The 21,351-nt window shown below is 41.0% G+C and overlaps 1 protein-coding gene across 1 annotated transcript; it reads left to right on the top strand.

The window, feature by feature from the left end:
- Positions 1-5,079: 5,079 nt before the first annotated feature.
- Positions 5,080-19,281, top strand: slc22a17 (solute carrier family 22 member 17). The gene is made up of 10 exons (XM_020638615.3): positions 5,080-5,596; positions 6,652-7,203; positions 11,439-11,542; positions 13,238-13,392; positions 13,732-13,897; positions 14,472-14,587; positions 15,620-15,725; positions 15,906-16,129; positions 16,752-16,863; positions 17,073-19,281. Exons 2-10 carry the CDS (start codon positions 6,730-6,732, stop codon positions 17,347-17,349), a joined length of 1,734 nt encoding a protein of 577 aa, XP_020494271.2. The 5' UTR covers positions 5,080-5,596; positions 6,652-6,729; the 3' UTR covers positions 17,350-19,281.
- The last annotated feature ends 2,070 nt before the right edge of the window (positions 19,282-21,351 follow it).

The following is a 21,351-nucleotide window of genomic DNA, read 5'->3' as shown; positions in this document are numbered from 1 at the left end:
TTTGAAAAAGTTGTCCCTATATCTGCCAAGGCCTATGATTACCATTACTTCAACAACTGAACTTTTTTAACATTAAAAAGAGACAATATGATTTTAGATATTAAAACAGCTTCAGAGCTCCCTTACAGTTGAAAACCACCATGATTACCGTGCAATGCACTACAACTCAGTGTCTACATTTCAGCATCTTCACTCTCCACTGCGTCCTACTTCAGTGCACCTGCCACATTATTTAACATCACTTTGTCTAGCCACAGAAACGGACGTCATGCCATGGACCGTTGCGCACCAGCGGTTTCCCTTTGTGGGATGGGCAAGATTTCAACACAGCGGAGGACAGAGATGAGGAGCGCAGAGATAGTATCAGTGTTTCGGGCTGCCAGGGCCTTCCTGTGGCTGTGATGGTAGTGAAGGGACAAAGAGATAGAGACAGAAGGGGTGGGGGCAGCAAGCCAGACATGTTTTTTTTTTTTTTTGGTATCATTACCCAAGACGATAGTTATAACATCTGTCAAGACAATTTGAAAACTCTCAAATCAACAACAGGACACAGTGCTCCTTTTGCATCTGGAGCCTTATAGGAGTCAGTCTCATGACCGAACTTAAATGAAGTCAGTGTGATTGTCCAAACAAAGACACTACACATGCACTTCATTTTGGATCTTGACTTGAAAGTAAATTAAATAACAAATGAATGTGTTTTTAAATATCTTCCCAGAGGCTTAGCCTCACATTTTAAATGTGTGATTGGCAAATAAAATTCAATCTGAATGAAGCAGCAGCAAAACTGAAGATCACTGTGTTACCAAATGTCAGAGCTATTCATCTCTAAACAGATGCTAGTTTATAGTATTTTATTTACAACAGTAATCAATCAATCAATCATACATTCATACATTCATTATTGATACAACAATAAAGAAACTGATCTAATAAAAATGACTTATCAAATCAGCCAACACTTTCTGTTAACTGTGCAGTTTGATAATCCAACCTAAACGTCTCTGTGTCATTAGTTCATATAACAGAGTGAAGTTCTGCATGGATAAACAGTATCTCCAATTTCTTTTTGGTTTTTGTTCATGTACAGTATGTCAATTGTTTTTATCATTCTTTAGTTATTGTAGATATGCTATGTTGTAGGATGTTTGTGTAGTGTAAAAAGAATATGAACTGTGTGAATTGTATTTTCACAATGTAAACTGCGGACCTCAGGAAGAATAGCTTCTCGTTGTGCAGAAGCTAATGGGGATCCAAATGATCAGAAACAGAAACCTACAAACGTGAGGCAAACACTCCTCAAAAGCATCACAAAACATAACAAGCTATTTGTTTCTGGAGCCTGAATCATAATTTTGTTGACTTGCGAAAGAGTTAAAACTGGAACATTTGAGAAAAAAACGCTTGTGAACTAAGAATGAACTATTGACCTGAAAATATGTGAGAGAGGACATGCATGTACATGTGGACATACATTCACATATATACTGTTTGGAAGTGGCCATAAAACACAATCTGAAAAATGCTAATGAACTAAGGCTCCTCTAAAAAGACTTCAAGTAATGTGAATCTGCATAATGACAACATATAAGGATTTTAATCAAATCTTCTGTATTATGAAGTAAATAACAAACACTGATCCTGCTTCATCTTTCTAAAAACATATATCATTTATTTAATAGGCTCCTTGTTTAGCAAAGGATAGTGAAAGTGTGACACAGGCTCTACTAGTTTTGTAGTATTGAGCAGCACATAATAACTTCTTGTGTGACCATGTCTGTTGAAATGTCCAACACCGACTTGTGGGGCAATTTGTGGTCCCAGGACTGCAACACCTCTGCAGAGTGAAGAAAGACTGTATTTCACCTAGCCTCACCAAGTTACTCAACTGCAGCAAACCATATGAACACCCGTTGAATCTCACAGAGAGGCACAGATCTTCAAAATCCTGAGCATGAGTTTGATTTAAAACAAGCTGGACTCTTGTCTGCAGTTTACGTTGCAAATCACAAACAGCACAACAATAAGTCCAAATATTGGAAACTTTAAACAACTTGAGCTGTTCAGTTTCACATGTTCACATCCCTTCAGCATTAGGTTCCCACCAAACTCTCAGACAACTTTCTACATATGGTACCAAGATAACCAGAGTCCAGCAGTGATAAAACAAATTAAACCCTCTGGAGGTATTAATATTATAGATCAGATAATCAAAATCCACATATTATTAAATTATAAACAGGCAGATTTAATGACAATAAAATACTTGACTTGATATTTTAAACACAGTTTAAAGAGCAGAATATATTGAGGAGCAGTAATATGGACTTTTTCTTTTGCGTTTTGTTTCTGAATTTGCTGAGTCGAATGTGAGTCGGTTTGGCCTTTGCAGTATGGATGCCCTTGTCTGCCACCATAAATTAAAGTACAACGATAAAGGTAAAATGAGCACAATTCAAATACTTAACAACAACAAGTTCAAATAAAACTATTTTGTTCGAGTGTGCTGATAAAAAAAGAAAGTCTGTCCTTTACTAGGTCATTACATTTGTCCGTGTCTCATCATTTGGGGATGATGTTTTCATTTGTAAAAAACTACTTCAGTGATTACTGTAGGCTGATCTTATAGGAATGCAGTATGGTTAGATTGGGCTCATGTGGTTGTATTGTAAAGTGTAACTGTGTATCATCAGTGATGCCAAGATATTAATGATATGTCTAAAAGAGACGTACGATCTATGATACACTTTATTGCCCCCTGCAGGAAATGTGTGCTGCTTAACATTCATCTGCTACTCGAATCAATAATCAATCATGTGTTCTGATAATAAAAAATGAAACTTATGACATTGAGCAGATTTGACTACTTCTTTCAAAATTTGAGTTTGAAGTGGCCTTGTTGTGATACCAAAATAAAAGAATTCAATTATTTATTTCTTGTTTGAACTCCACCAATATTGTGGGATTGGGCTAGTATGTTCATTATCTCATAAATAAGACAAGAACACAAATACCTGTCCACTCACCAGTGGAGGGGAGGCAGCCGAGATTTCAAGTGGTTGATTGACAATGTCATAGATGTTATCATTTCTTCAGAGGGGAAGTGGCAGCCACCATGGCCATGGCTGACAAAACACAAGGTCTCACAGGATACGCTAATACAAAAACATGATGTAATGGTTAATTTCTGTTCAAATTGAAGTGTCTTCGTCATTAACAGAATGAAAGAGCACTTTTGAGATTTGTCATCCACTTTTATGTGACAATAACTTTTAAGGGTTTGAAGTGATGACTCACATTCAAATGTCTTGCAGCAATGTCTGTGTAGTCCTGTGAGGACTTCCATTTTTGGCCACTGCATTATCAGAGCATCAAAAGAGTGTTAGTGCCACCAAGTGGATCTTTACAGGCATTACCATATGCAGAGCTAAACCAATAGAAGTTGTCCTGTTAAAAAAAAGTTGGAAACATTCTGAATTTGATCACAGATTAACCGTACATTGTCACCAACATGTCAACTTTTTTCACATGGTTTTCTTTCCAGGCTACGATAATGTCCTTGCGTCTCTGAAGCATAGACTGTAAATATTACATTTACATATTGACTCTGAAGTCACTAAAGTTAAAGAGGAGTCAGTGTGTTTGGGGTGGCTGATGCTCAGTTGGTAGAGTCGGTCGCCCCTCATCCAGAAGGTCTGGGGTTCGATCCCCAGCCCCCGCAGCAACATGTCCGATGTGTCCTTGGGCAAGACTCTTAACCCTAAGTGGCTCCCTCTGCTTTTTGGCGGCGCAAAGATGTGTAAGAATTGGATTAGCTAATACTAAGGGGCCACTTTTACACAGCAGCCTCTGCCATCAGTCTGTGAATTGATACGTGACACCTGCAGTGTAAAAACACTTTAAGAAATCAGAAGGATAGAAAAGTGACGTACAAGCTGAAGTCCATTTACCATTTAACAATTACTAAGACAATGTCGGACTCTGTTCTCTGGATCGCTCCCCTAAACACAGTAATACCGTAGTTCAAGTAATACTAACTTGAATCGTTTTTTGATGAAAATTGTGTTTTTGGTCTATTATTGAATGAAAGAAGGAATGTAATTAATTGTTGAGTGAGCTATCACCTCAGCATAGACAATCTTTGATAGTAGTACGACGAGGGAACATCACTTTGAACAAAATATAAGAAAAGCTAGTTTCGGTTCCTGAAAATAAAGGCAAAACAAAGGAGAAATTGATGCAACATGGTGCAAAATTAGTAAAGTAGCAATTCAAAAACAGAATACAGGGCATTTAAAATAGGGTGGGTTAAAGTGCCAATTTAAATTCTCTGTGACAAAACAAAGATTATGTTGAGATTTTATTGGTTTGACATTGAATGGAAACAACCCAGAATGAGTTGATTTTTATATTTTTTGGGGGTGTATTTTGATGCCAGGTTGTAATGACAGGAACAAATAAGAAGTACTGTTGATAAATAAAGTAGTAAAAGTAATGAGATGTCTTGTGGGGTGTTCTGGGGAGCTCATTGCGTTCTTCAAATTCATATATGTGGCATTACTTAGATCGAGTATGGGAGTGTGGTATATGGATCTGCAACAACACAATACTTGTAAATTAGAAACGATTTCCATAGCTCTTTGAATATGTATTGTGACAGTTAAATCATCTCCAATAATTGCACTTCAGGTTGAGGTATATTTGGTATGGGATGCCAAGGACATTAGTTCAGCTGTTTCATGGCCACCAGCTCCAATGTGGATGTTTGAGACAGCTGAAGTAGACTTGGAGTAACTATGAAGGAAAGGAAAAGAAATGCTGATTTAGTGAGTTTTATGAACACATAGAACAAAGATAATAGAACATATACAAGTGTAAACAGATGGATTTAATGCCTGTTAAATTATCTTTGATCTTATTTTTTAGTTGAGAATAATGAGGAGGATTAAAGAGTGTGAAGAGTAGTCAAATCCAGCAGATGGCAGTAATGCAACAGCTTGGATGCCAGCTACCACTGAAACCTAACGAAGAAGAAGAAGGAGAAGACGACGTCGTTTTGACGATTTTTGCCGACTTTACACGAAGTGTGCCGCCGCCGGCGGAGCTGTTCGCTCGTTCAAACAGGCTTCTCCCCAATGCAGCTTCACACCCGCTCTTTGTCCACGGTCGACTGTGTGTCCCTTTAAGATGATGTCGGACACTATAATGCTTCATTTATTTATTTATTTATTTAGCGTAATGTCGGCAGGCAGAAACTCGGACTAAACAATATCGTCCATAAGCAGTGACGGTAGGAAAAGAGTGTAGCAGCCTGCGGGGCATCCTCTCATTTCCAGCGACGGAGGGCTAACAGGAGTCCAGTGTCCTTGTTTGTGTCAAAGGCAGGACTGGTGTTCATCAGAGACTACGACACTTCTCCTGGACGGAAATGTCATTGGATGTAACATACAAAGAAAACTGGAATCAAGGTGTAGAAGATATACGGTGACTGCGGTGAAAGTACTCTATCTCCTGTTTCACCTCGCAATGTTTTGGATGTTAGGAGGAGACAACGCGAAGTAGGGATCTGGCTCTCATTTAAAACCATCTTGGAGGGGTGAGTAACAGTAGGAAATATCCGTTTCGAGGCATGGCAGATGTTATAATAACAGCTGTGTGTCTGTCCAGTGTGCCGGGTCAGGTGTGAGTCTTATAAGTCCCTGGCCCAGCTCCCTTTACCTCCCGACATTGTTGTTTATTCTCACACTGCTGTTGTGTTTCTTTGTGAGTTTGCACTTCCACGGAGACCAGCCAAACCCTGTGAGTTACATTCCACACACGTCCTTCTCCCCTTCGTGTAAAAACCTCTTATGTAACCCTGGGGGGGGGGATTCCTTTTTTTTTTTTTTTTTTTTGTGGAGAGACTTTCTGGCCCTGTGTTAGGAAAACCCAGCGACACTGGCTGCTATGGGAGCACCATGTGCACCGACAGAGGAGGCTGCTGAGGAAAGCACAGGCTGTTCACATTCCAGCCGTCAACTGGGAGCACAGAAAGGGAAGGAGAAAGCCCCATCATTTTACCTATTTCATGTCAGGTTTTAGAGGGAGTCTTTACATTTACTTTTACCCAAATGGGTACTGACAGCTTATAAACAACAGCAGTCACGGAGACTCTCTGCAATTACTCATTTAAAGTGCAGGGCAATGCATCCCAAAGCCTGCAAAGCAAACAGCAAATGAATTAGCTTGTGTTACATTAAAAGTAGGTTAATTAAAAACTGGTATGGTATGTACAGTAAAACTAGAGGAAATAGCTGAATAAGCCCATCACCAGGTCATACACACAAGGGGATGTCATGAAGTTTCTTGATTTTTAGCCTATAACACAAGATGCTCAGTTGATCCTCACGCGTCCTGCGGCTCACATTCAAGAGGCCGGAACAAGTTATGGCTTTTGCTTGAAAGAGTATCTTAATAGTTGCTGATCGACTTTGAGTACCTCAGTACACAGATGGCTGAAACTAAAGAATATATTCATCTGCTTTTCCTACAGTGTATTTCAAAATGTCGACTGTTAAAGGTTAAAAAGGTTACTCATGATACACACATCATCAGTCCATAATTGGATTTTTAAACTACGATATAATGCTGTGTCCACCTTTTCTTCCACAGAGCTCTTCGGCTCTCCTTCCGTGCGCCTATAGGGAACAACCCTCAACACGCACTTCCCCTACAGCTCCACCTTTAAAGATGACCTCCCCGGACTCTCCTCCTCTGGTCTCCCCTTCCCCATGCCCTGCTCCCCCTCCATCCCTGCCTTCCTCTCCGGTGCCCTCCTCCCCAGCACCCTCCTCGTCCTCCCTGCCCGCCCCGCCCTCCCTGCCACCCACGGGGGAAGTGATGGTGATGGCTCTGGGACGGAAGAAGCAAAGGGTGCTGATCGCTCTCTCCATCCTGCCCAACCTCTTCCTGGCCTTCCTGCTCTCTTCCGACCCCCTAATCACCCTCTCTTCGCCCCACCACTGCCATCTGCCGGGGCCCCTGCCATCGCCAGAGGTTCTGAACGCCTCCCTGCCGTGGGAGAAGGGTGAGCGGCCCGGGGACAGCGGGGGCCTGTCCCAGTGTAAGCAGTATGTCAACGGCAGCCATTCAGCTGTGATGGACTGCCAGGCCGGCTGGGACTACAACGTCACAGAGGGGCTAAGGAACAACATTGTTACAGAGGTAAAGCCCCAGCCCCGGATCCTCCTGAGCTCTCTAATTATGGTCCTGGTTTTGCACGTTGTTTTGGCCTTCTGAGGAAGGGCTTCCCCTTTTTGTTTATGTACGGATTCAGGATTCTACTTTGCTGAAAAGAGCGTTTCTTTTTTTATCCCGTGTTGCTCCACAGGAGGCTCTTGCTGAGCATGCAGTCTTCCATTTTTTTGCATTGTGCTGCAAAACTTAAATACAGCTGCGCAAACTTTTACCCTTTGAGTTGGACAGAAGTTCTTCTGTTCTCTGAAGCTGTAAAGGAACAAACCGGTGTTTTTATATGGGTCATCCTTTTCACTCGAAATGGCTTTAAAGACAGTTAAGCCCTTTACCATGCAGCCAAAACGTTTAGGACATTGTACACATCATGAAATCAGCTTTTAGAGCCGTTCATCTGGATAGTTTGTGATCAGTTTCAGCTTTTCCTCATTTTGTCACGTTAAGTATTGTTGTGTTTCTGTGGAGACTGAAGTTGTTGTGTAAACACTTCCTCGTTGACACGTTCAAGAAAACTCCCAACGTCAGAGATTTGGGAGATGTCCTGTGCCGTGTTAGCACGCAAAGCTCCTGTTTTTGATCTCCGGACTGAATCTGTGTTTTAATACTCATGTTTGAGGAATTCATATGAGACAGATTTTGTGGATGAGTCCATGAGCAGCGTGTGGCTGTTATTGTGCTACTATTACAAATGATTACATAAGAAAAACTAACAAAGCTACTCTACATTATGGCCTGGTCTCTCTCATACTCCCTCAATCCCCATGCCCTTTGTTTTTCCCTTTTCTTTTCTTGTCTTTGCTTGTAAAGTAGGTGTTCAAAGTGTAAACATCAATATGATGTATTACGTTCCTTTCTTTAGAAGCAGGTGTTTTTTTTTTTAATCCTTTGTAAGATAAGCAAGCATAGATAGCCCTCTGTGTCCACAGTGTTGAGAGGAGGTTTGTGCATCTTCACCCCGTTCAGACATTAGACTGCTCCAGTTTCACACATCCAACTCTGTTTGCAGCTCTTAGAGTAGTGATGGGAATAGGGAATGGGAGTTGAAGTTGCCTCTCACAATGGAATCATACAATATGCCTCCTAGTTTACAGATTCCTTTAATCACTGTTGGACTCTTTTGCTAATTTTTAAACAATGTGTCGCGCTAACGTTTAGGCTGCTGGATCTTGAAGGAGGATGAATGGTACAAAATCTGGGGCGTTGTGTTGCTAAAAAACAGAATTGACACTAGCACTGGTGTGTCAAGCTGTCAAGACTTAACAGATCAAAATGTGATACATCACCTGAGGCATCACTATGAGTTAAAAAAAACAAACTGTGGAGTAGTGGGAAGATCTCTGAAGCCTTTTCCTCATCTCTGCTTGCAGCTGGAGGCCAGATGCTTCTTTTCTGTAACACACAAGAATCTCTGACCTGAGTGTCACTTCTCTAGTTTTTATTGTGGGTAAAGATTTTGAAAACAAAGGCCATAATATCACCAAGTTAGCTGCATAAATTGTGAAACTGAAAAGGAGAATTTGACTCTTTGGAGTTGTTGGCTAGACTTTTTTTTTTTTTTTCTCGAGAATGACAAGAGGGCTGTGAATCAAAGTTGAACACTCAGTGACCGATTCACAAATGGAAGTTTTACCTGCGTCACTGTGTCGACCTGAGGCAGCTATGACAAAAAAAACAACAACATTTAAGCAAATTGTGTGACATCTCAAAGGTTAGAATTCCTCAAATAGCTGACTAAGTAAGGAGCTCACCACCAGACACCAGCATAGATGGAAACAGAGTAAGCACACTAAAATCAAATGTGTCCTGTACACTGGTTGTGTTCACCTAGAAGTGATCTTTACCAAAGAACGGCCCCTTTAAGTGCCTTTCTTACAAGTGTGTCAATGACCGTTAGCAGAGCAGGGATTTGGACACTTCAGGGATCGTTCCAGCTACACAGAGGATTTGAACCTCCTTCCACAACGTTGCATCTTTGACCCATTCACTGTAATTTGTGCTCTGTGGCTTGTGTGTTTCCATTTCTGTGCCTACTACTATGGGAACCACACCCAGGCCTCCAGTCCAGCGGCACAAGGGCAGTTGGCCCGGTAATCTACCCGCACCACTGCAGCAAGCTGAGGATACATAAATTCTGCCAAGGGAGTCATTTAGTAGGAGCGTTGTTATGGACGTACGACGTGTATAAGCATCGTGACGTTTGTGTTTTTTAGATTCACAGTTTACTTACAAAGAATGATCTAAGAGCAGATGTTAAGATCGTGGCTCTTTAGTAAGGTTTGACTCAGGAAGAGTTGTTTGCTGTCGTGGTGATGTTTTCCTCCCAGTTCTGCTTTGCTCTGCTGAGCTGGCAGTCTGTTAAGAAGGAAACACGCAGCCTCTTATTAACTTTGCCTCCGCCGCTGATCAATACACACACAGTGTCCCTCACTCATAACTGTCAACATTGCTGTCACTCTATTGTTGACAATGTGATGAGTATACACCAGGATTTCAATTTGTCAGCCCTCAAAATTTGTTATCGTAACAATATCAGTGTAGTGCCTATGCCTATAAAGTTTGGATGTAACTGGGTGTATTAGGCTCTTGTGGGCAATAATGCACAAGAAAGGGAAAGGAGGAAATAGTTGCACGTTTCAGTTTCCCAAAGGCACATGCCTGATTGGAGCCTGAGCGTCATTCCCAAAACCAGTCTGAGCAGTTTACTATCTGGTTTGTATGCATTTTCCCTCCTTGTGTTGTCAAAAGCATTCCACCCGTATGAACACCATGGGTTGCTATGCTGCCCTTTAACCGGCTAGTGTGCAATATTGTGGCTCTGTGCCTTCAGCAATAGGAACGTCTGATATTATGTGACAGGCTTTTATGTTTCCGTGCACAGGCTCCAATTATGCAAGGCCTTTTTATCACTGGCTCTCTGCTCTGCCTCTCTCTAGATCATTAAAACCATTTGGCTCTCAGTGGCCGGTAGACAGCCACATGAGCAGAGCTCAGCTGTTAATGCAAATCAGCGATTTGGCTAAATGTGATTGAAAAGTCGCACCTGAGAGCAGATTTATGTCTTATAATCTTAACAGACTTTCCATGTGGATGCACTGTTGAGTACGGCCACAGAATCATTTGTTATTCTATTCAGTAAGTGAATGAATCACAATGGAGTCTGCTTTACAGTGTGTAATAAATGGACTCCACTTTACACAATGCGTTATGGGGTTTTTCCTTGAGTCTTTTGGAACTCTGTACTGCATCATAATCTCTGCAGTTTATCAGCCAGTTATCTCGCTTGCTAATCGAGGCCTCACCACAATTTAGGATAGATAATTATTAATCACTGTGAGCAGAAGGTGCAGCCAAACGTGTTTTTACATGCAAGGAAAAATAGAAACTTCATTTGGATCCATGGTCCTTTTTTCTTTCTTTTAAACAGGAATTTTAAATAAACCTTTGCTGTCTTTTGAATCAAAGCAAAAATAATTGAGTAATTTATTTGCCAAAAGCAAATGTCTTGATGAATCAGTCAAGCTAACGTTCAATGTGAATGCTCAGTGAGCTGGGTTTAACATTCTGGCTTTGGGATTAATAGAAACATGCAGAGATGAAGGATGAAGAAGACACAGCTACCATTTGTCTTTTGGTTGTCTCACAAACTGGATATGTAAGGGGCGGCTGTGGCTCAGTGGTAGAGTCGGTTCTCTCTCAACCAAAAGGTCAGGGGTTTGATTCCCAGCTCCTGCAGCTACATGTTCAATGTGTCCTTGTGCGAGACAGTTAAACACAAGTTGCTCCCACTGCTATGTCGGCGGTGTATTCATTTTTTATGAATGAGATTAGATACTTTTAATGAACACTTTACATATCAACCTCTTCCGTCAGTGTGTGAATGGGTAGGTGTGACATGCGGTGTAAAAGTCCATTTAGCATTTACATCTGAATTACGTCTTCTAGGCCGGTTGTACACTGAGACTGCCTACTCTGTATATCAAGTCCAATAAGCCTACTTTCAAATAACCAGTTTACTGTCGAGTCTGCTTTCCATTTGTGATTTGTGGGTTAAAATATTATGACCTCTTCTGCAAAACACTTTCTTTTTACATTTTATATTGTGTCACATGTTTTACACGTAGTTCTGTACAATGTTTATTTTTGTACTAACCTGCACAGAAAATAACTGACAGGCGTCTCTCTTCCTCCCCCTTGTGTCTGTGCAGTGGGATCTGGTGTGTGCTCAGTACTGGCTGGTACCAGTGGAGGAGGTGTGTTTTATCCTGGGGGTCCTGACTGGCTGTCTTAGCCTGGGCTATGCCGCTGACAGGTAATCATGCTCACTCACACACACACACACACACACACACACACACACACACACACACACACACACACACACACACACACACACACACACACACATAAGTGTGTCTTGTTGCAGCATCTTGTGGGGATTGACAGATAGCTAGATAGTTTAAAGTTAAGACTGCAGCACAGAAGTACAGTTTATAAGTTGATGGTTCTATTTAACAAGCTTATCAACATGTCATGCAGCATCATGCTCTAATATGACTCAATCTATGTGCAGACATTCAGGCTTTCAGATACATTTGTTCCTCATTCAGCAGTCTTTTTCCACACTCTGCATTTTTACTACCTCACATCCAACACACACACACACACACACACACACACACACACACACACACACACACACATGCATGCGTACACAATGGAATCCTGTTTGGTTTGGTTACAAACAAAATAATGACCCCAGATACCAATGACTCCACATGAGCAATACATGTAATAAAAGTTAACATTAGAGAATTCAAGGGTAATTTAATTATTTAAGTTTCTTTTTTTTTTTTTTGCAAGATCTGAGGATCTCCTGCTCAGAAGGCCACATGAGGCAAACCCCATGCACCTCAGATTATAGACATAATGGATCCAGCCTGTGTTATGAGAATGAAAGTCACACAGGAGGAGCGATAGTTTGGGGGAAATTGCAAGTGAGATAATGCACAGTTAATTAGCTAACAGCCTTCATTAATTTGCTGACCAATTGAGCGTAGAATCTGTTTGTTAAGGACAGGGAATTCATTTAGCCTCTTGGGCGGTAAAAAGAAGTAACAGTGCTAATCTGCAGATTGGAAACAAAGTGCCACACACACATGCAGCTGAGTCACTGATCAGGTTGTGACAATGCAGTTCATATTTCCTTTTTAGTAAGTGTTTATAAAACATTTATGTATTTGAGGGTGCTGATTACGCTCAGTTGGCAGAGCAGGCATCTCGTGTACAGAGCCTACAGTCCCTGACATACTGACTGGCCGCAGGTCAGTCCCTGACATACTGACTGGCCGCAGGTCAGTCCCTGACATACTGACTGGCCGCAGGTCGGACTCCCAATCAGTTTTTTCTTTTACATTAAAAAAAGGTCTAAAAATGCATTAAACTACATTTTGATGCTATAAATGTATTTCATGCAGTGGTTTTTGGTATTATATCTTGATTAAATGTCTCTTTAGCCTTTTCTGTACCCCTCTTGCTGTTAAAGGTCACATATTATGCTACATACACGTTGTTTTTCTATTATGTGTCCCTAGCTTGTCTATAAACCTGCTTCACGTTTTAGAAAACGTGTGCTCAAACAGGCCGTTTGGAGATTATCCCTTTATGACATCACAAAGTGAAGTAACCCTCTCCCTGAGGGGGGTGACACTCCCCAAGGTGTTTGTTCTGCCCTTCTGAGTCCGCCTTTCTACTTTAAACAATTGAGCATGGTTTATAGACATCATCAAATACAGGATCAGAGTGGATTTAGAACAAGAAACTTCACAGGCATGGTTTGGGACGCTCTGAGACTTAATTATACTTGTTGAAAAAGAGAATAATATGTGCCCTTTAATATTTTTTTAGTAGCACATGTATGTGTTGCTGTTGCTCATCTAGATTGGGATCAAAAATTCCACATGTTGAGGTCAGATCATTTGTTAATACAGCTCTTTTTTTTCTGCAGGTTGGGCAGGTCCAAGACGTTGCTGACCTCCCTGACCCTGTCAGTGGTGTTTGGGGTGCTGGTGTGTGTCTCTCCATACCCCTCCATCTTCATCGTCATGCGTTTCTGTTTGGCAGCAGCGAGTGCGGGAGTATATCTCACTTTGTACATCACCCGTAAGTTTTCAACACTTGAAACACACACTGTTTTTGTTTGAAGTCAAAACAAGACTTAAGAAAAGAGTCCACACCTCTGTGAGACAGTAGATTTTTTTCACTAATGCTTTGAGCTAAATGCTAAGGTCACCATAACATGTTCACAGTGATAAAAGCAGATGTAATCGATTAATACCAAACATGAGTCTGATAGTTTTTATGTTTTTTTATTCTTCATTATGGAGCAGCTGTTGTTGTGGTAGAAGTGAAATTGTTTTCGCCGTCCACAGTTTGTGGTTCACTTCTTCAGGGAAACAGTCTTCACAGTTACAGTGGGGTTATAATGTGTTTGACTGTCAGGTCTGGAGCTGTGTGAACCATCTCTGAGGCTGTTGGGCACCATGCTTGCTGGGCTGATGACTGTAGCGGGAGAGCTGCTGCTGCTGGCCGTCGCTCTGGGCTGCCAGTCCTGGAGGGGCCTCCTGGGAGCTGGTGCCGCCCCGCTAACACTATTTCTCAGTTATGGGTAAGAGTATAAAAGTTAGCATCTTTATGTTTTCTTACCTTTCACTGTTCGACTTTAGTTTTTGAGATTGTGACTCTGATGTTTGGGACTTCATTTGTACGTTTGTTGACACTGGTATGCACTCTGTGTTTAATTCTGAGCAGCTGCAGGAGAGAACAAAGGACCCTCACAGTCTTTGATAAAGTGTCTGGATGCTACCTGACATTCTGAAAGCTTTGTTGGATCATATTGATCTTAATCCCCAGGCCTCATTGAGCCTTTCAGATCATGTCAGAATGCATTAGGGCTACTTTTTTTAAGGTCGCCAGTCAATCTAAGACCTCTATTACTAGATTAGCCATTTCAGCAGTTTCAAAAATCAAATTAACAGAGATTAAAGTATGATTACCGGCATTATCGCAGGTTTTTAACGAGAATAGAAGATTAGAGTGGATTACAGAATAAATAATTCTGTTACTTTGTGACCCATGTTGCTGAAGGAGATAATCTCCAAGTGTTAGTGTTGCAGTAGGATAAAGGTCTGCTAAAATCAAAGTGTGAGCCTGATTTATGCTTCATATTTGCTTTCCTGCAGCATTCCAGGAGTATTTCCAGAATCTCCACGCTGGCTCCTTCTGTCGGAGAGATCTGCAGACATGAACTCCTTCAGCGAGAGACGGAACTCCAACAGAGACGATGAAAGCTTCACAGGTGAGTGCTGTGATTAGGATTACATTCAGGTTCTCTCCATTGAAATGAAAGCAGCTATACCGTAGTTTGATACAGTGCTTAGTAAAATGGACATCATGCTTTATGGTACCTCCATTATTTATGGTCTACTTATTGCAATGCATTTCGCATCCTAAGTACTCCATCACAAACCACTACCAAGAGCAGCCATGATGGTCAATTATAATTCATGATTTATTAAAGATACACATTTCCTGCAAAACTATGGAATTATAGTGCACTGCACTTTATTGCAGCAAAAATGTTCGTTCTAAAACAGTTCACATGTAAACACACCTTTTAAGGAAGTTTTGAAAATGTCTTAAGTTTGTTGTCATTTTGCAGACAAAGGAAACAACATCACTTTATTTTACATTGAAACTCTGGCATCACTTATTTTAGATTTTCGAGATGAACACCAATCATAGATATAGAGCATGTGGACATGCATTGTAAATAAACATATCTTACAGACAAGATGTTCACTCAACTGGAAAGTAACTGCTTACTGAAAGAAACGCTGTTTGACTAGTGAATAAATCTAATAATAACGGCGCATATCTGCAACAAAATTAGCTGGTGCCGATAGTCACTGGATATGCTAACATTGAGAGATATTAATGGCTGGCTGGTTAATCGGTCAGGCTCTAAAATAAACACAAAAATGACAATCAACAACTCTTTCATTATAAATAACCAGCAGGGTAAACCCCTGAACAGTCAGCCTACAGGCTGCAGGAACATCTATAATCACTTATTGATTTATTTTTCACTGTGTTACATAATCCATCAGTTGTTTCTAAACAGATAATGAACCTTATATAACTGTAACTGGCCATTAAACTATGAAGGAATTGTAATGGTATTAACCTAGCTTGTGTACTCTTTTACAGGAAACCAGTTTAGGAAACCAGTTAACATTTAGTTATTGATTTAAAAAGACGATCATGTCTCAGGTGTTGTTGAACTCAATTTCAAAGAGGAGACATGTTTTCCCGTGTTTCCTCGTTGCAGAGCTGGATTCAGAGCCGGCACCTTCCTCACACCCCCACCTGTCCTTCCCTGAGCTCTTCCACAGCAAGAACATCTGGAAGAACATATGTGTGCTGGGCTTCACCTCGTAAGTCATGGCGCACTCTTTGAGTCGAGTTAGCAACACTGCAGTATTCACCGAGTCCTCTCAGTTCTGTTAGGCTTCGCTGTAGAGACTTGTTTCATCTTTATTCTCCCACTCTGAAGCACACTCTGTTGAAAAACCAGTTCAGCCATGAATGTTTACCCTTTGTCCTTTCTCCATCAGGTTCATCTCACACGGCATAAGCCACTGTTACAGCTCTTTCCGAGGTGACGTCAGAGGCACGGCCCCAAGCTTCTATTGGACCTACCTGCTGTCCGTGTGTGCAGGCGGTGGTGCCTGGCTGTTGCTCTGGGTTACTGTAGACAGGTTCGGTCGCCGCGGCATCCTTCTCCTCTCCATGACGATGACGGGCCTGGCCTCTTTGATCCTTCTGGGACTCATGGAGTGTAAGCAGGCCTTTGTTGGCTGCACAACATTGTTTCCTCTGAGTAAATCCCGGGTCACATGAAGGAAGCTATTAATAGTCTTTGCCTGTGAGGTGGACATGTAGACCCCCGTCACTTCCCCATAAATCACCCCCAGTTGTTGCAGAAACATTATTTTATGCTTGTTTAGTGTTAAAGGTCTTACTTGTATAAGTTCTAGCTAGAAAGGGAAGCAGTTAAGCATGTTAGGCTTAAATATGTTGTCATATTACTTAATACATTTAGCACTAACTTCCTAAATATTGGGCTTGTGCTTTTTTCATGAATTACGAAAAAAAAGGTCTCTGAATGACATTCCATGTGCCTCTTTTTACAGCATGCTTTACCTTTATAAAGCTCAGTCTAAGTCTCCCCCTTGTGGCCCGAGAGGGGTATGTCACTTTTATGTAGGACACTGCAGTGGCAGCAAAGTCAATAATGTGTCAGATGCTGTTCTAAAACCATGCATCAGAGGCGGAGAGGAAGCAGCTCTGACCTCTGAGAGGTTACTCTCTGCTCTCTGTATCTACCCCTCATGGCAGAAAACGCCCCCTCTGAAAGGTTATCCATAATTACTGACGCCTGTCCCTCCTTCTCGTTGTAGATCTCAGCGAGACGGCCATCACCGTTTTCTCAGTGCTGGGTCTCTTCTCCTCTCAGGCCACCGCCTCGCTCTGCATCCTCTTCACTGGAGAGATCATGCCCACAGTCATCAGGTAACATGAATACTCCATCACTCAATTTGAGTATTATTTAGAATAATTAAGAACATTTCAAACACAACCTGTCCCCTCTGAAGCTGATTATGAACATGTATTGAGTTGTAGACGCACTGGAGTTTTGTGAAGTTGGACTGAAGCATAAAATTGAAATGGCAGCATATATGTGATTTAACTGACACTGGTGACACTGGTTTTGTCTGCAGGGGCACTGGTGTGGGCATAGTGCTTGCTCTTGGCTGTGTGGGCCGCCTCAGCTCTCCGCTCATGGACCTTAGGAATCATTATGGTTACTTCCTGCATCACGTAGTTTACTCTTCTTTGGCCCTGCTGGCCGTGCTGTCCATCCTGCTGCTGCCAGAGAGCAAGAGGAAGCCACTGCCCCAGACGCTGGCCGACGGGGAGCAGTACAGGCGCCCGCCACTGGGCCGGAGGAGGAGGGACAATGTGCCTCTTCTGGCCACACCCAACCCAGAGACCTAAGAGACCCTGTGGAAAGAGTGAAAATGGGCTGAGATCTAAGCGCTCTCTTTGTTTGCAGAACATTAACATCTCGCATGTTCATGCAGGGGAAGATAAAGACAATATAGAGCAATACAGACGCTTAAAGAGGGATGGGTTGAAGAGAGTTGCATTAATGACGGTGATGAACATGATCACACACACACTAAGCTTCCTTACATATCATCTTCTTGTCATTCCAAACGCAGGCGGTTGGGTTGAGCTTTCATTCTTCCTCATGTCCTTCTATTTCCAGCTTTCTAGATGTGTGTAGTTCTGACTCACAATATTCCTGCTGTGATCAAGGGAAGTCTTCACTTTTCATACCACATCCTCCTGACCACACTAAAGGTAGTCCTGTAACACACCAGCATTCATTGCTGCATGCAGTCCTGCTGTGTGTCCACTAGAGGGATGTTACTACTGACACTCCAGACAGAGCTGACCTGGAGATGTAGCAAAAATAATACTATAGTTGTTCTAACATGCGTAGAACATTTTGTGACAATAAGAGCTCCTGTGTCTCCGATCTGGCACTCCAAGCAGCGATGGACCACAGTGCTGACGTTTGTGGTAAGACTCGATGGAGTTCCAGGTGTTTAACGCCTTGTACATACTCTAGACTTTAGTTTCTTCAACTTCCTGGGGCATCTGAGTGGAGCTCATGCAAAATGTGTGGCTGGAAACTTTACAGTACTGTATGCTATGCAGTGGGGAAGTGGCGCAGAGAACTCTGATTCTTTTTTAAGATGATGCTGGTTAATATGACCTTAGTCTTCAAAAATAAAGGGACAGTTTATTAAGTGTAAAACAACTGTTGTTGTTACTCACATCACAGGCTCAAAACAAAACAAAAGGAGGCCTTAAAGTAGAAAGTTCTTCAAACTGTAAACCCAGTTACTGAATCTGGCCTGGAGCCAGTCCTATTTATCTTTAATTTATGGTGTTATGAAGCATACACAATAATTTATCCATTGGCTTGGCATTTTTTTTAAGCATTATGCTTAATATTGTTAAATTGATGATAAAGATGATGCGGCATGAAACAAACTGTCTGACGTCTCACATCAATCACAGTGAAGCAGTCCACTGACACGACATTCCTATCTGCATGTTTGGAAGCACTGAAGGGCTTGTGTTTTTTTTCTGTATTTTCTCAGAAGCTTAGAGTTAATCGATACCTCTTTCGATGACCAGTCTCTGCTGTAAGAAAAAGAAGACGGGTACAAAAACACTACAACAGAAGTTGTATAACCAGGCACATGTATTTTTTGTCAGGTATTAAATTGGCAGGGTTTGAAAGAGGTCGTCTTGTTATTTTGCCTGTACTGATGCTGTCAAAGGGCCCTATGATGACTATACTCCATAAGGTTTGAGTGGGAGTTAAAGAGGGCCCTGGAGCTTCAGATAAACCCCCGACTCCTCAACCACGCACAGAGGATCTCTTTTTCTTTTAGCTTTGATATTTTGAATGTGTTGGCTGATGCCATGTTATGTACGGGACAAGTGAAATCATGATGGAGAATTGAAAAAGCATGTTGGTTTTAATACTTAAAAAAAAAAAAATCCCAGCTTATGTGTGTGTGCTTGGGTAACTCTTTTTCTCAGATGTTCATGGGTGTGTGTTATAAACAGGTAGAGGAAGATTTCTTTTATAAATTTGGACTCTGATATTGAGTAGACTTTAAAAACGTTTGTGGACACTATCCTTTGCTTTTGGTGTCTTCCTCCGTCAACCTTTGGTAGTTTTTATTTCTATCTGTATTTTGCACTTACACTGAAGATTATTATCACGCTGATTAAGTTGACACCAGTATTATTATCTCTGACAACACTGATGATCTGTTAAGTGATGACTGTAATGCAGTTAACTCTATAGCCTGATTTCATGTCAAATAAAACGAGTAAAACAAATCAAGTCATGGACATTTGTTACAGAGTAGATACAGTGAATCATGTGAACTGCTGCACCTGAAAAACAAAATTGAACAATTATGAAACTGAGTTTGCATCTTTCACTGCAACTGGTTCAGATTTTTATTGTAAAGATTTATTTTTGCATTTTTTTGTTTCTTTATTGGAGAGAGGACAGTGGATAGAGTTGGAAACCAGGACGAGAGAACAAGAGAGAGAGAGAGAGAGGGTGGGGATACCATGCTGGAAAGGAGCCACAGGTCAGATTCAAACCCTGGGCCACCCACTTGAGGACTATAGCCTCCGTACATGGGGCGCGTGCACTAACGACTAAGCCACCAGCGCCCCTGAACACTCATCATTTACAGTTTGGTATGACAGAGGGTCAGTAGTCAAATGAACTGTAACTGTATAGCAGTATTTAATAGTTTATGCAAAAAAAAAAAAGAACATAGCATTTATCCAACATTCAGTGTGCCTTAAAAATGTGAAGAAATAATCTTCAAAGTTTTGTCTTGTATTTCCTGGGGTGCAAGCTCCCAGGTGGCACTGTCATTTTCTTGCTGCTTTTAAAGACTTATTAACTCAAAAAATCATGTGTCATAAAAACAGGAGGAACAAGCCAGCAGCAACATGACTGAACTCCTTTTAACTGCAACATGAACTGGGGGAAGCGGAGGAGAGGGCTGACATTTCTGAGTCACAGGTCAACAAGATGAAAGCCATGAGCAGCCTGACAGAAGGTCAGTGATGCAATAATGTCGGTATTTTTGTTTCACTTGGAACAGATCAACTCACTCTGTAGTGTAGCATACAGTGGATATAGTGAAGTCTTTCATTGAGCTGGTAAATTGAGCTAGCGTCACATGTTATGTGTGTGTGTGTTGGTGTGGCTCTGCTTCCCTCCTCCTTTCCTCCTCTGAGAATGTACCCGCTGATTACAGTACTCCGCTATTACTTTCTTTGATTCCAGAAGTTGGATTTGTTTTTCGGCATGTGTCTGCAGGAGCTGGGGATCCGACTCCAGACTGGTTGAGGAAACACCGACTCTACCACGGTGACACAGCCACCATGTTTAATTTCAACCTCAATTGAAAGCATTAACTCAAGTACCTCCATATTAGGATTTTTGTAAATCAGAATAATGCACTTACCAGACCCATAGCCTACTTTTGCCTTTAAAACAAAGTTTAAGGACCGTCTAATTAAAGTTATTGTATCAGAATTATGAGTCCAAACACAGATTTCAGGATCTTTGTATCGAAACAATTTTATTTTGAAAATTCATGTTGTAAAATGTTTTTATAAACTAACAATCTTTCAAAAATAAAGGGATTGAACAAGTTTGACATGAAGTGAACAAGAAGGTTTATTGTTTTTTAAAGTTTGAACAATTAGTGACTCACATTGATGTCAAAAACTAGACTTAATATATTTTATCAAAGGTCAATTCTAATTAACGTGAAATAATTGAAGGCATTATATATTTGTTTTTGTTGTCTTTTTCATCAGGCTGTATTATTTATGAATATTTAACTTGTTTGAGACTTTATAGTTCCTAATTGTCTTTGAGAAATATAATAATTGAAAAGTTTTTTCATGTTGCCTTCCTGAGTGACTTCAACACAAATAACTACATTTATTAATCCAATTGTTGCAGGTACTATGACAAATACACATTTTCTATTTCAATAATTTTATCAATCTATTATTTTAATGAATGAAGCACCAAACATAACTACAGGTACTGCGGCTCTCAGACTATCCAATCACAGAGCTCACCAGCCAGTCAACTAACGGCTAAAAATAAAAGTTCTGTGCTGAAATACATTTTACACGTTGCCAAATAAAATTAAAATTATTACGTATTATGTTAGTAATGAACGTTTGTGTGTTGTTGAATTATATTTACGGACAGATGGTTGACCTAGCTTTATGCTAGCCTATAGAACGGAGGATGTCATTTAGAATAAAACACAGTCAGTCAGGATGACATTTTTTAGCACAATATTCTATTTTAACTCAGTTACAGCCTTATTTTAAATAAGATGTTAAATGAAAAATACTTCT

The sequence above is a fragment of the Labrus bergylta genome, chromosome 20 (assembly GCF_963930695.1).
Source record: "Labrus bergylta chromosome 20, fLabBer1.1, whole genome shotgun sequence".
Taxonomy (NCBI): domain Eukaryota; kingdom Metazoa; phylum Chordata; class Actinopteri; order Labriformes; family Labridae; genus Labrus; species Labrus bergylta.
Note: the sequence above shows the minus strand (reverse complement) of the source record. Positions and strands in the feature narration are given on the sequence as shown.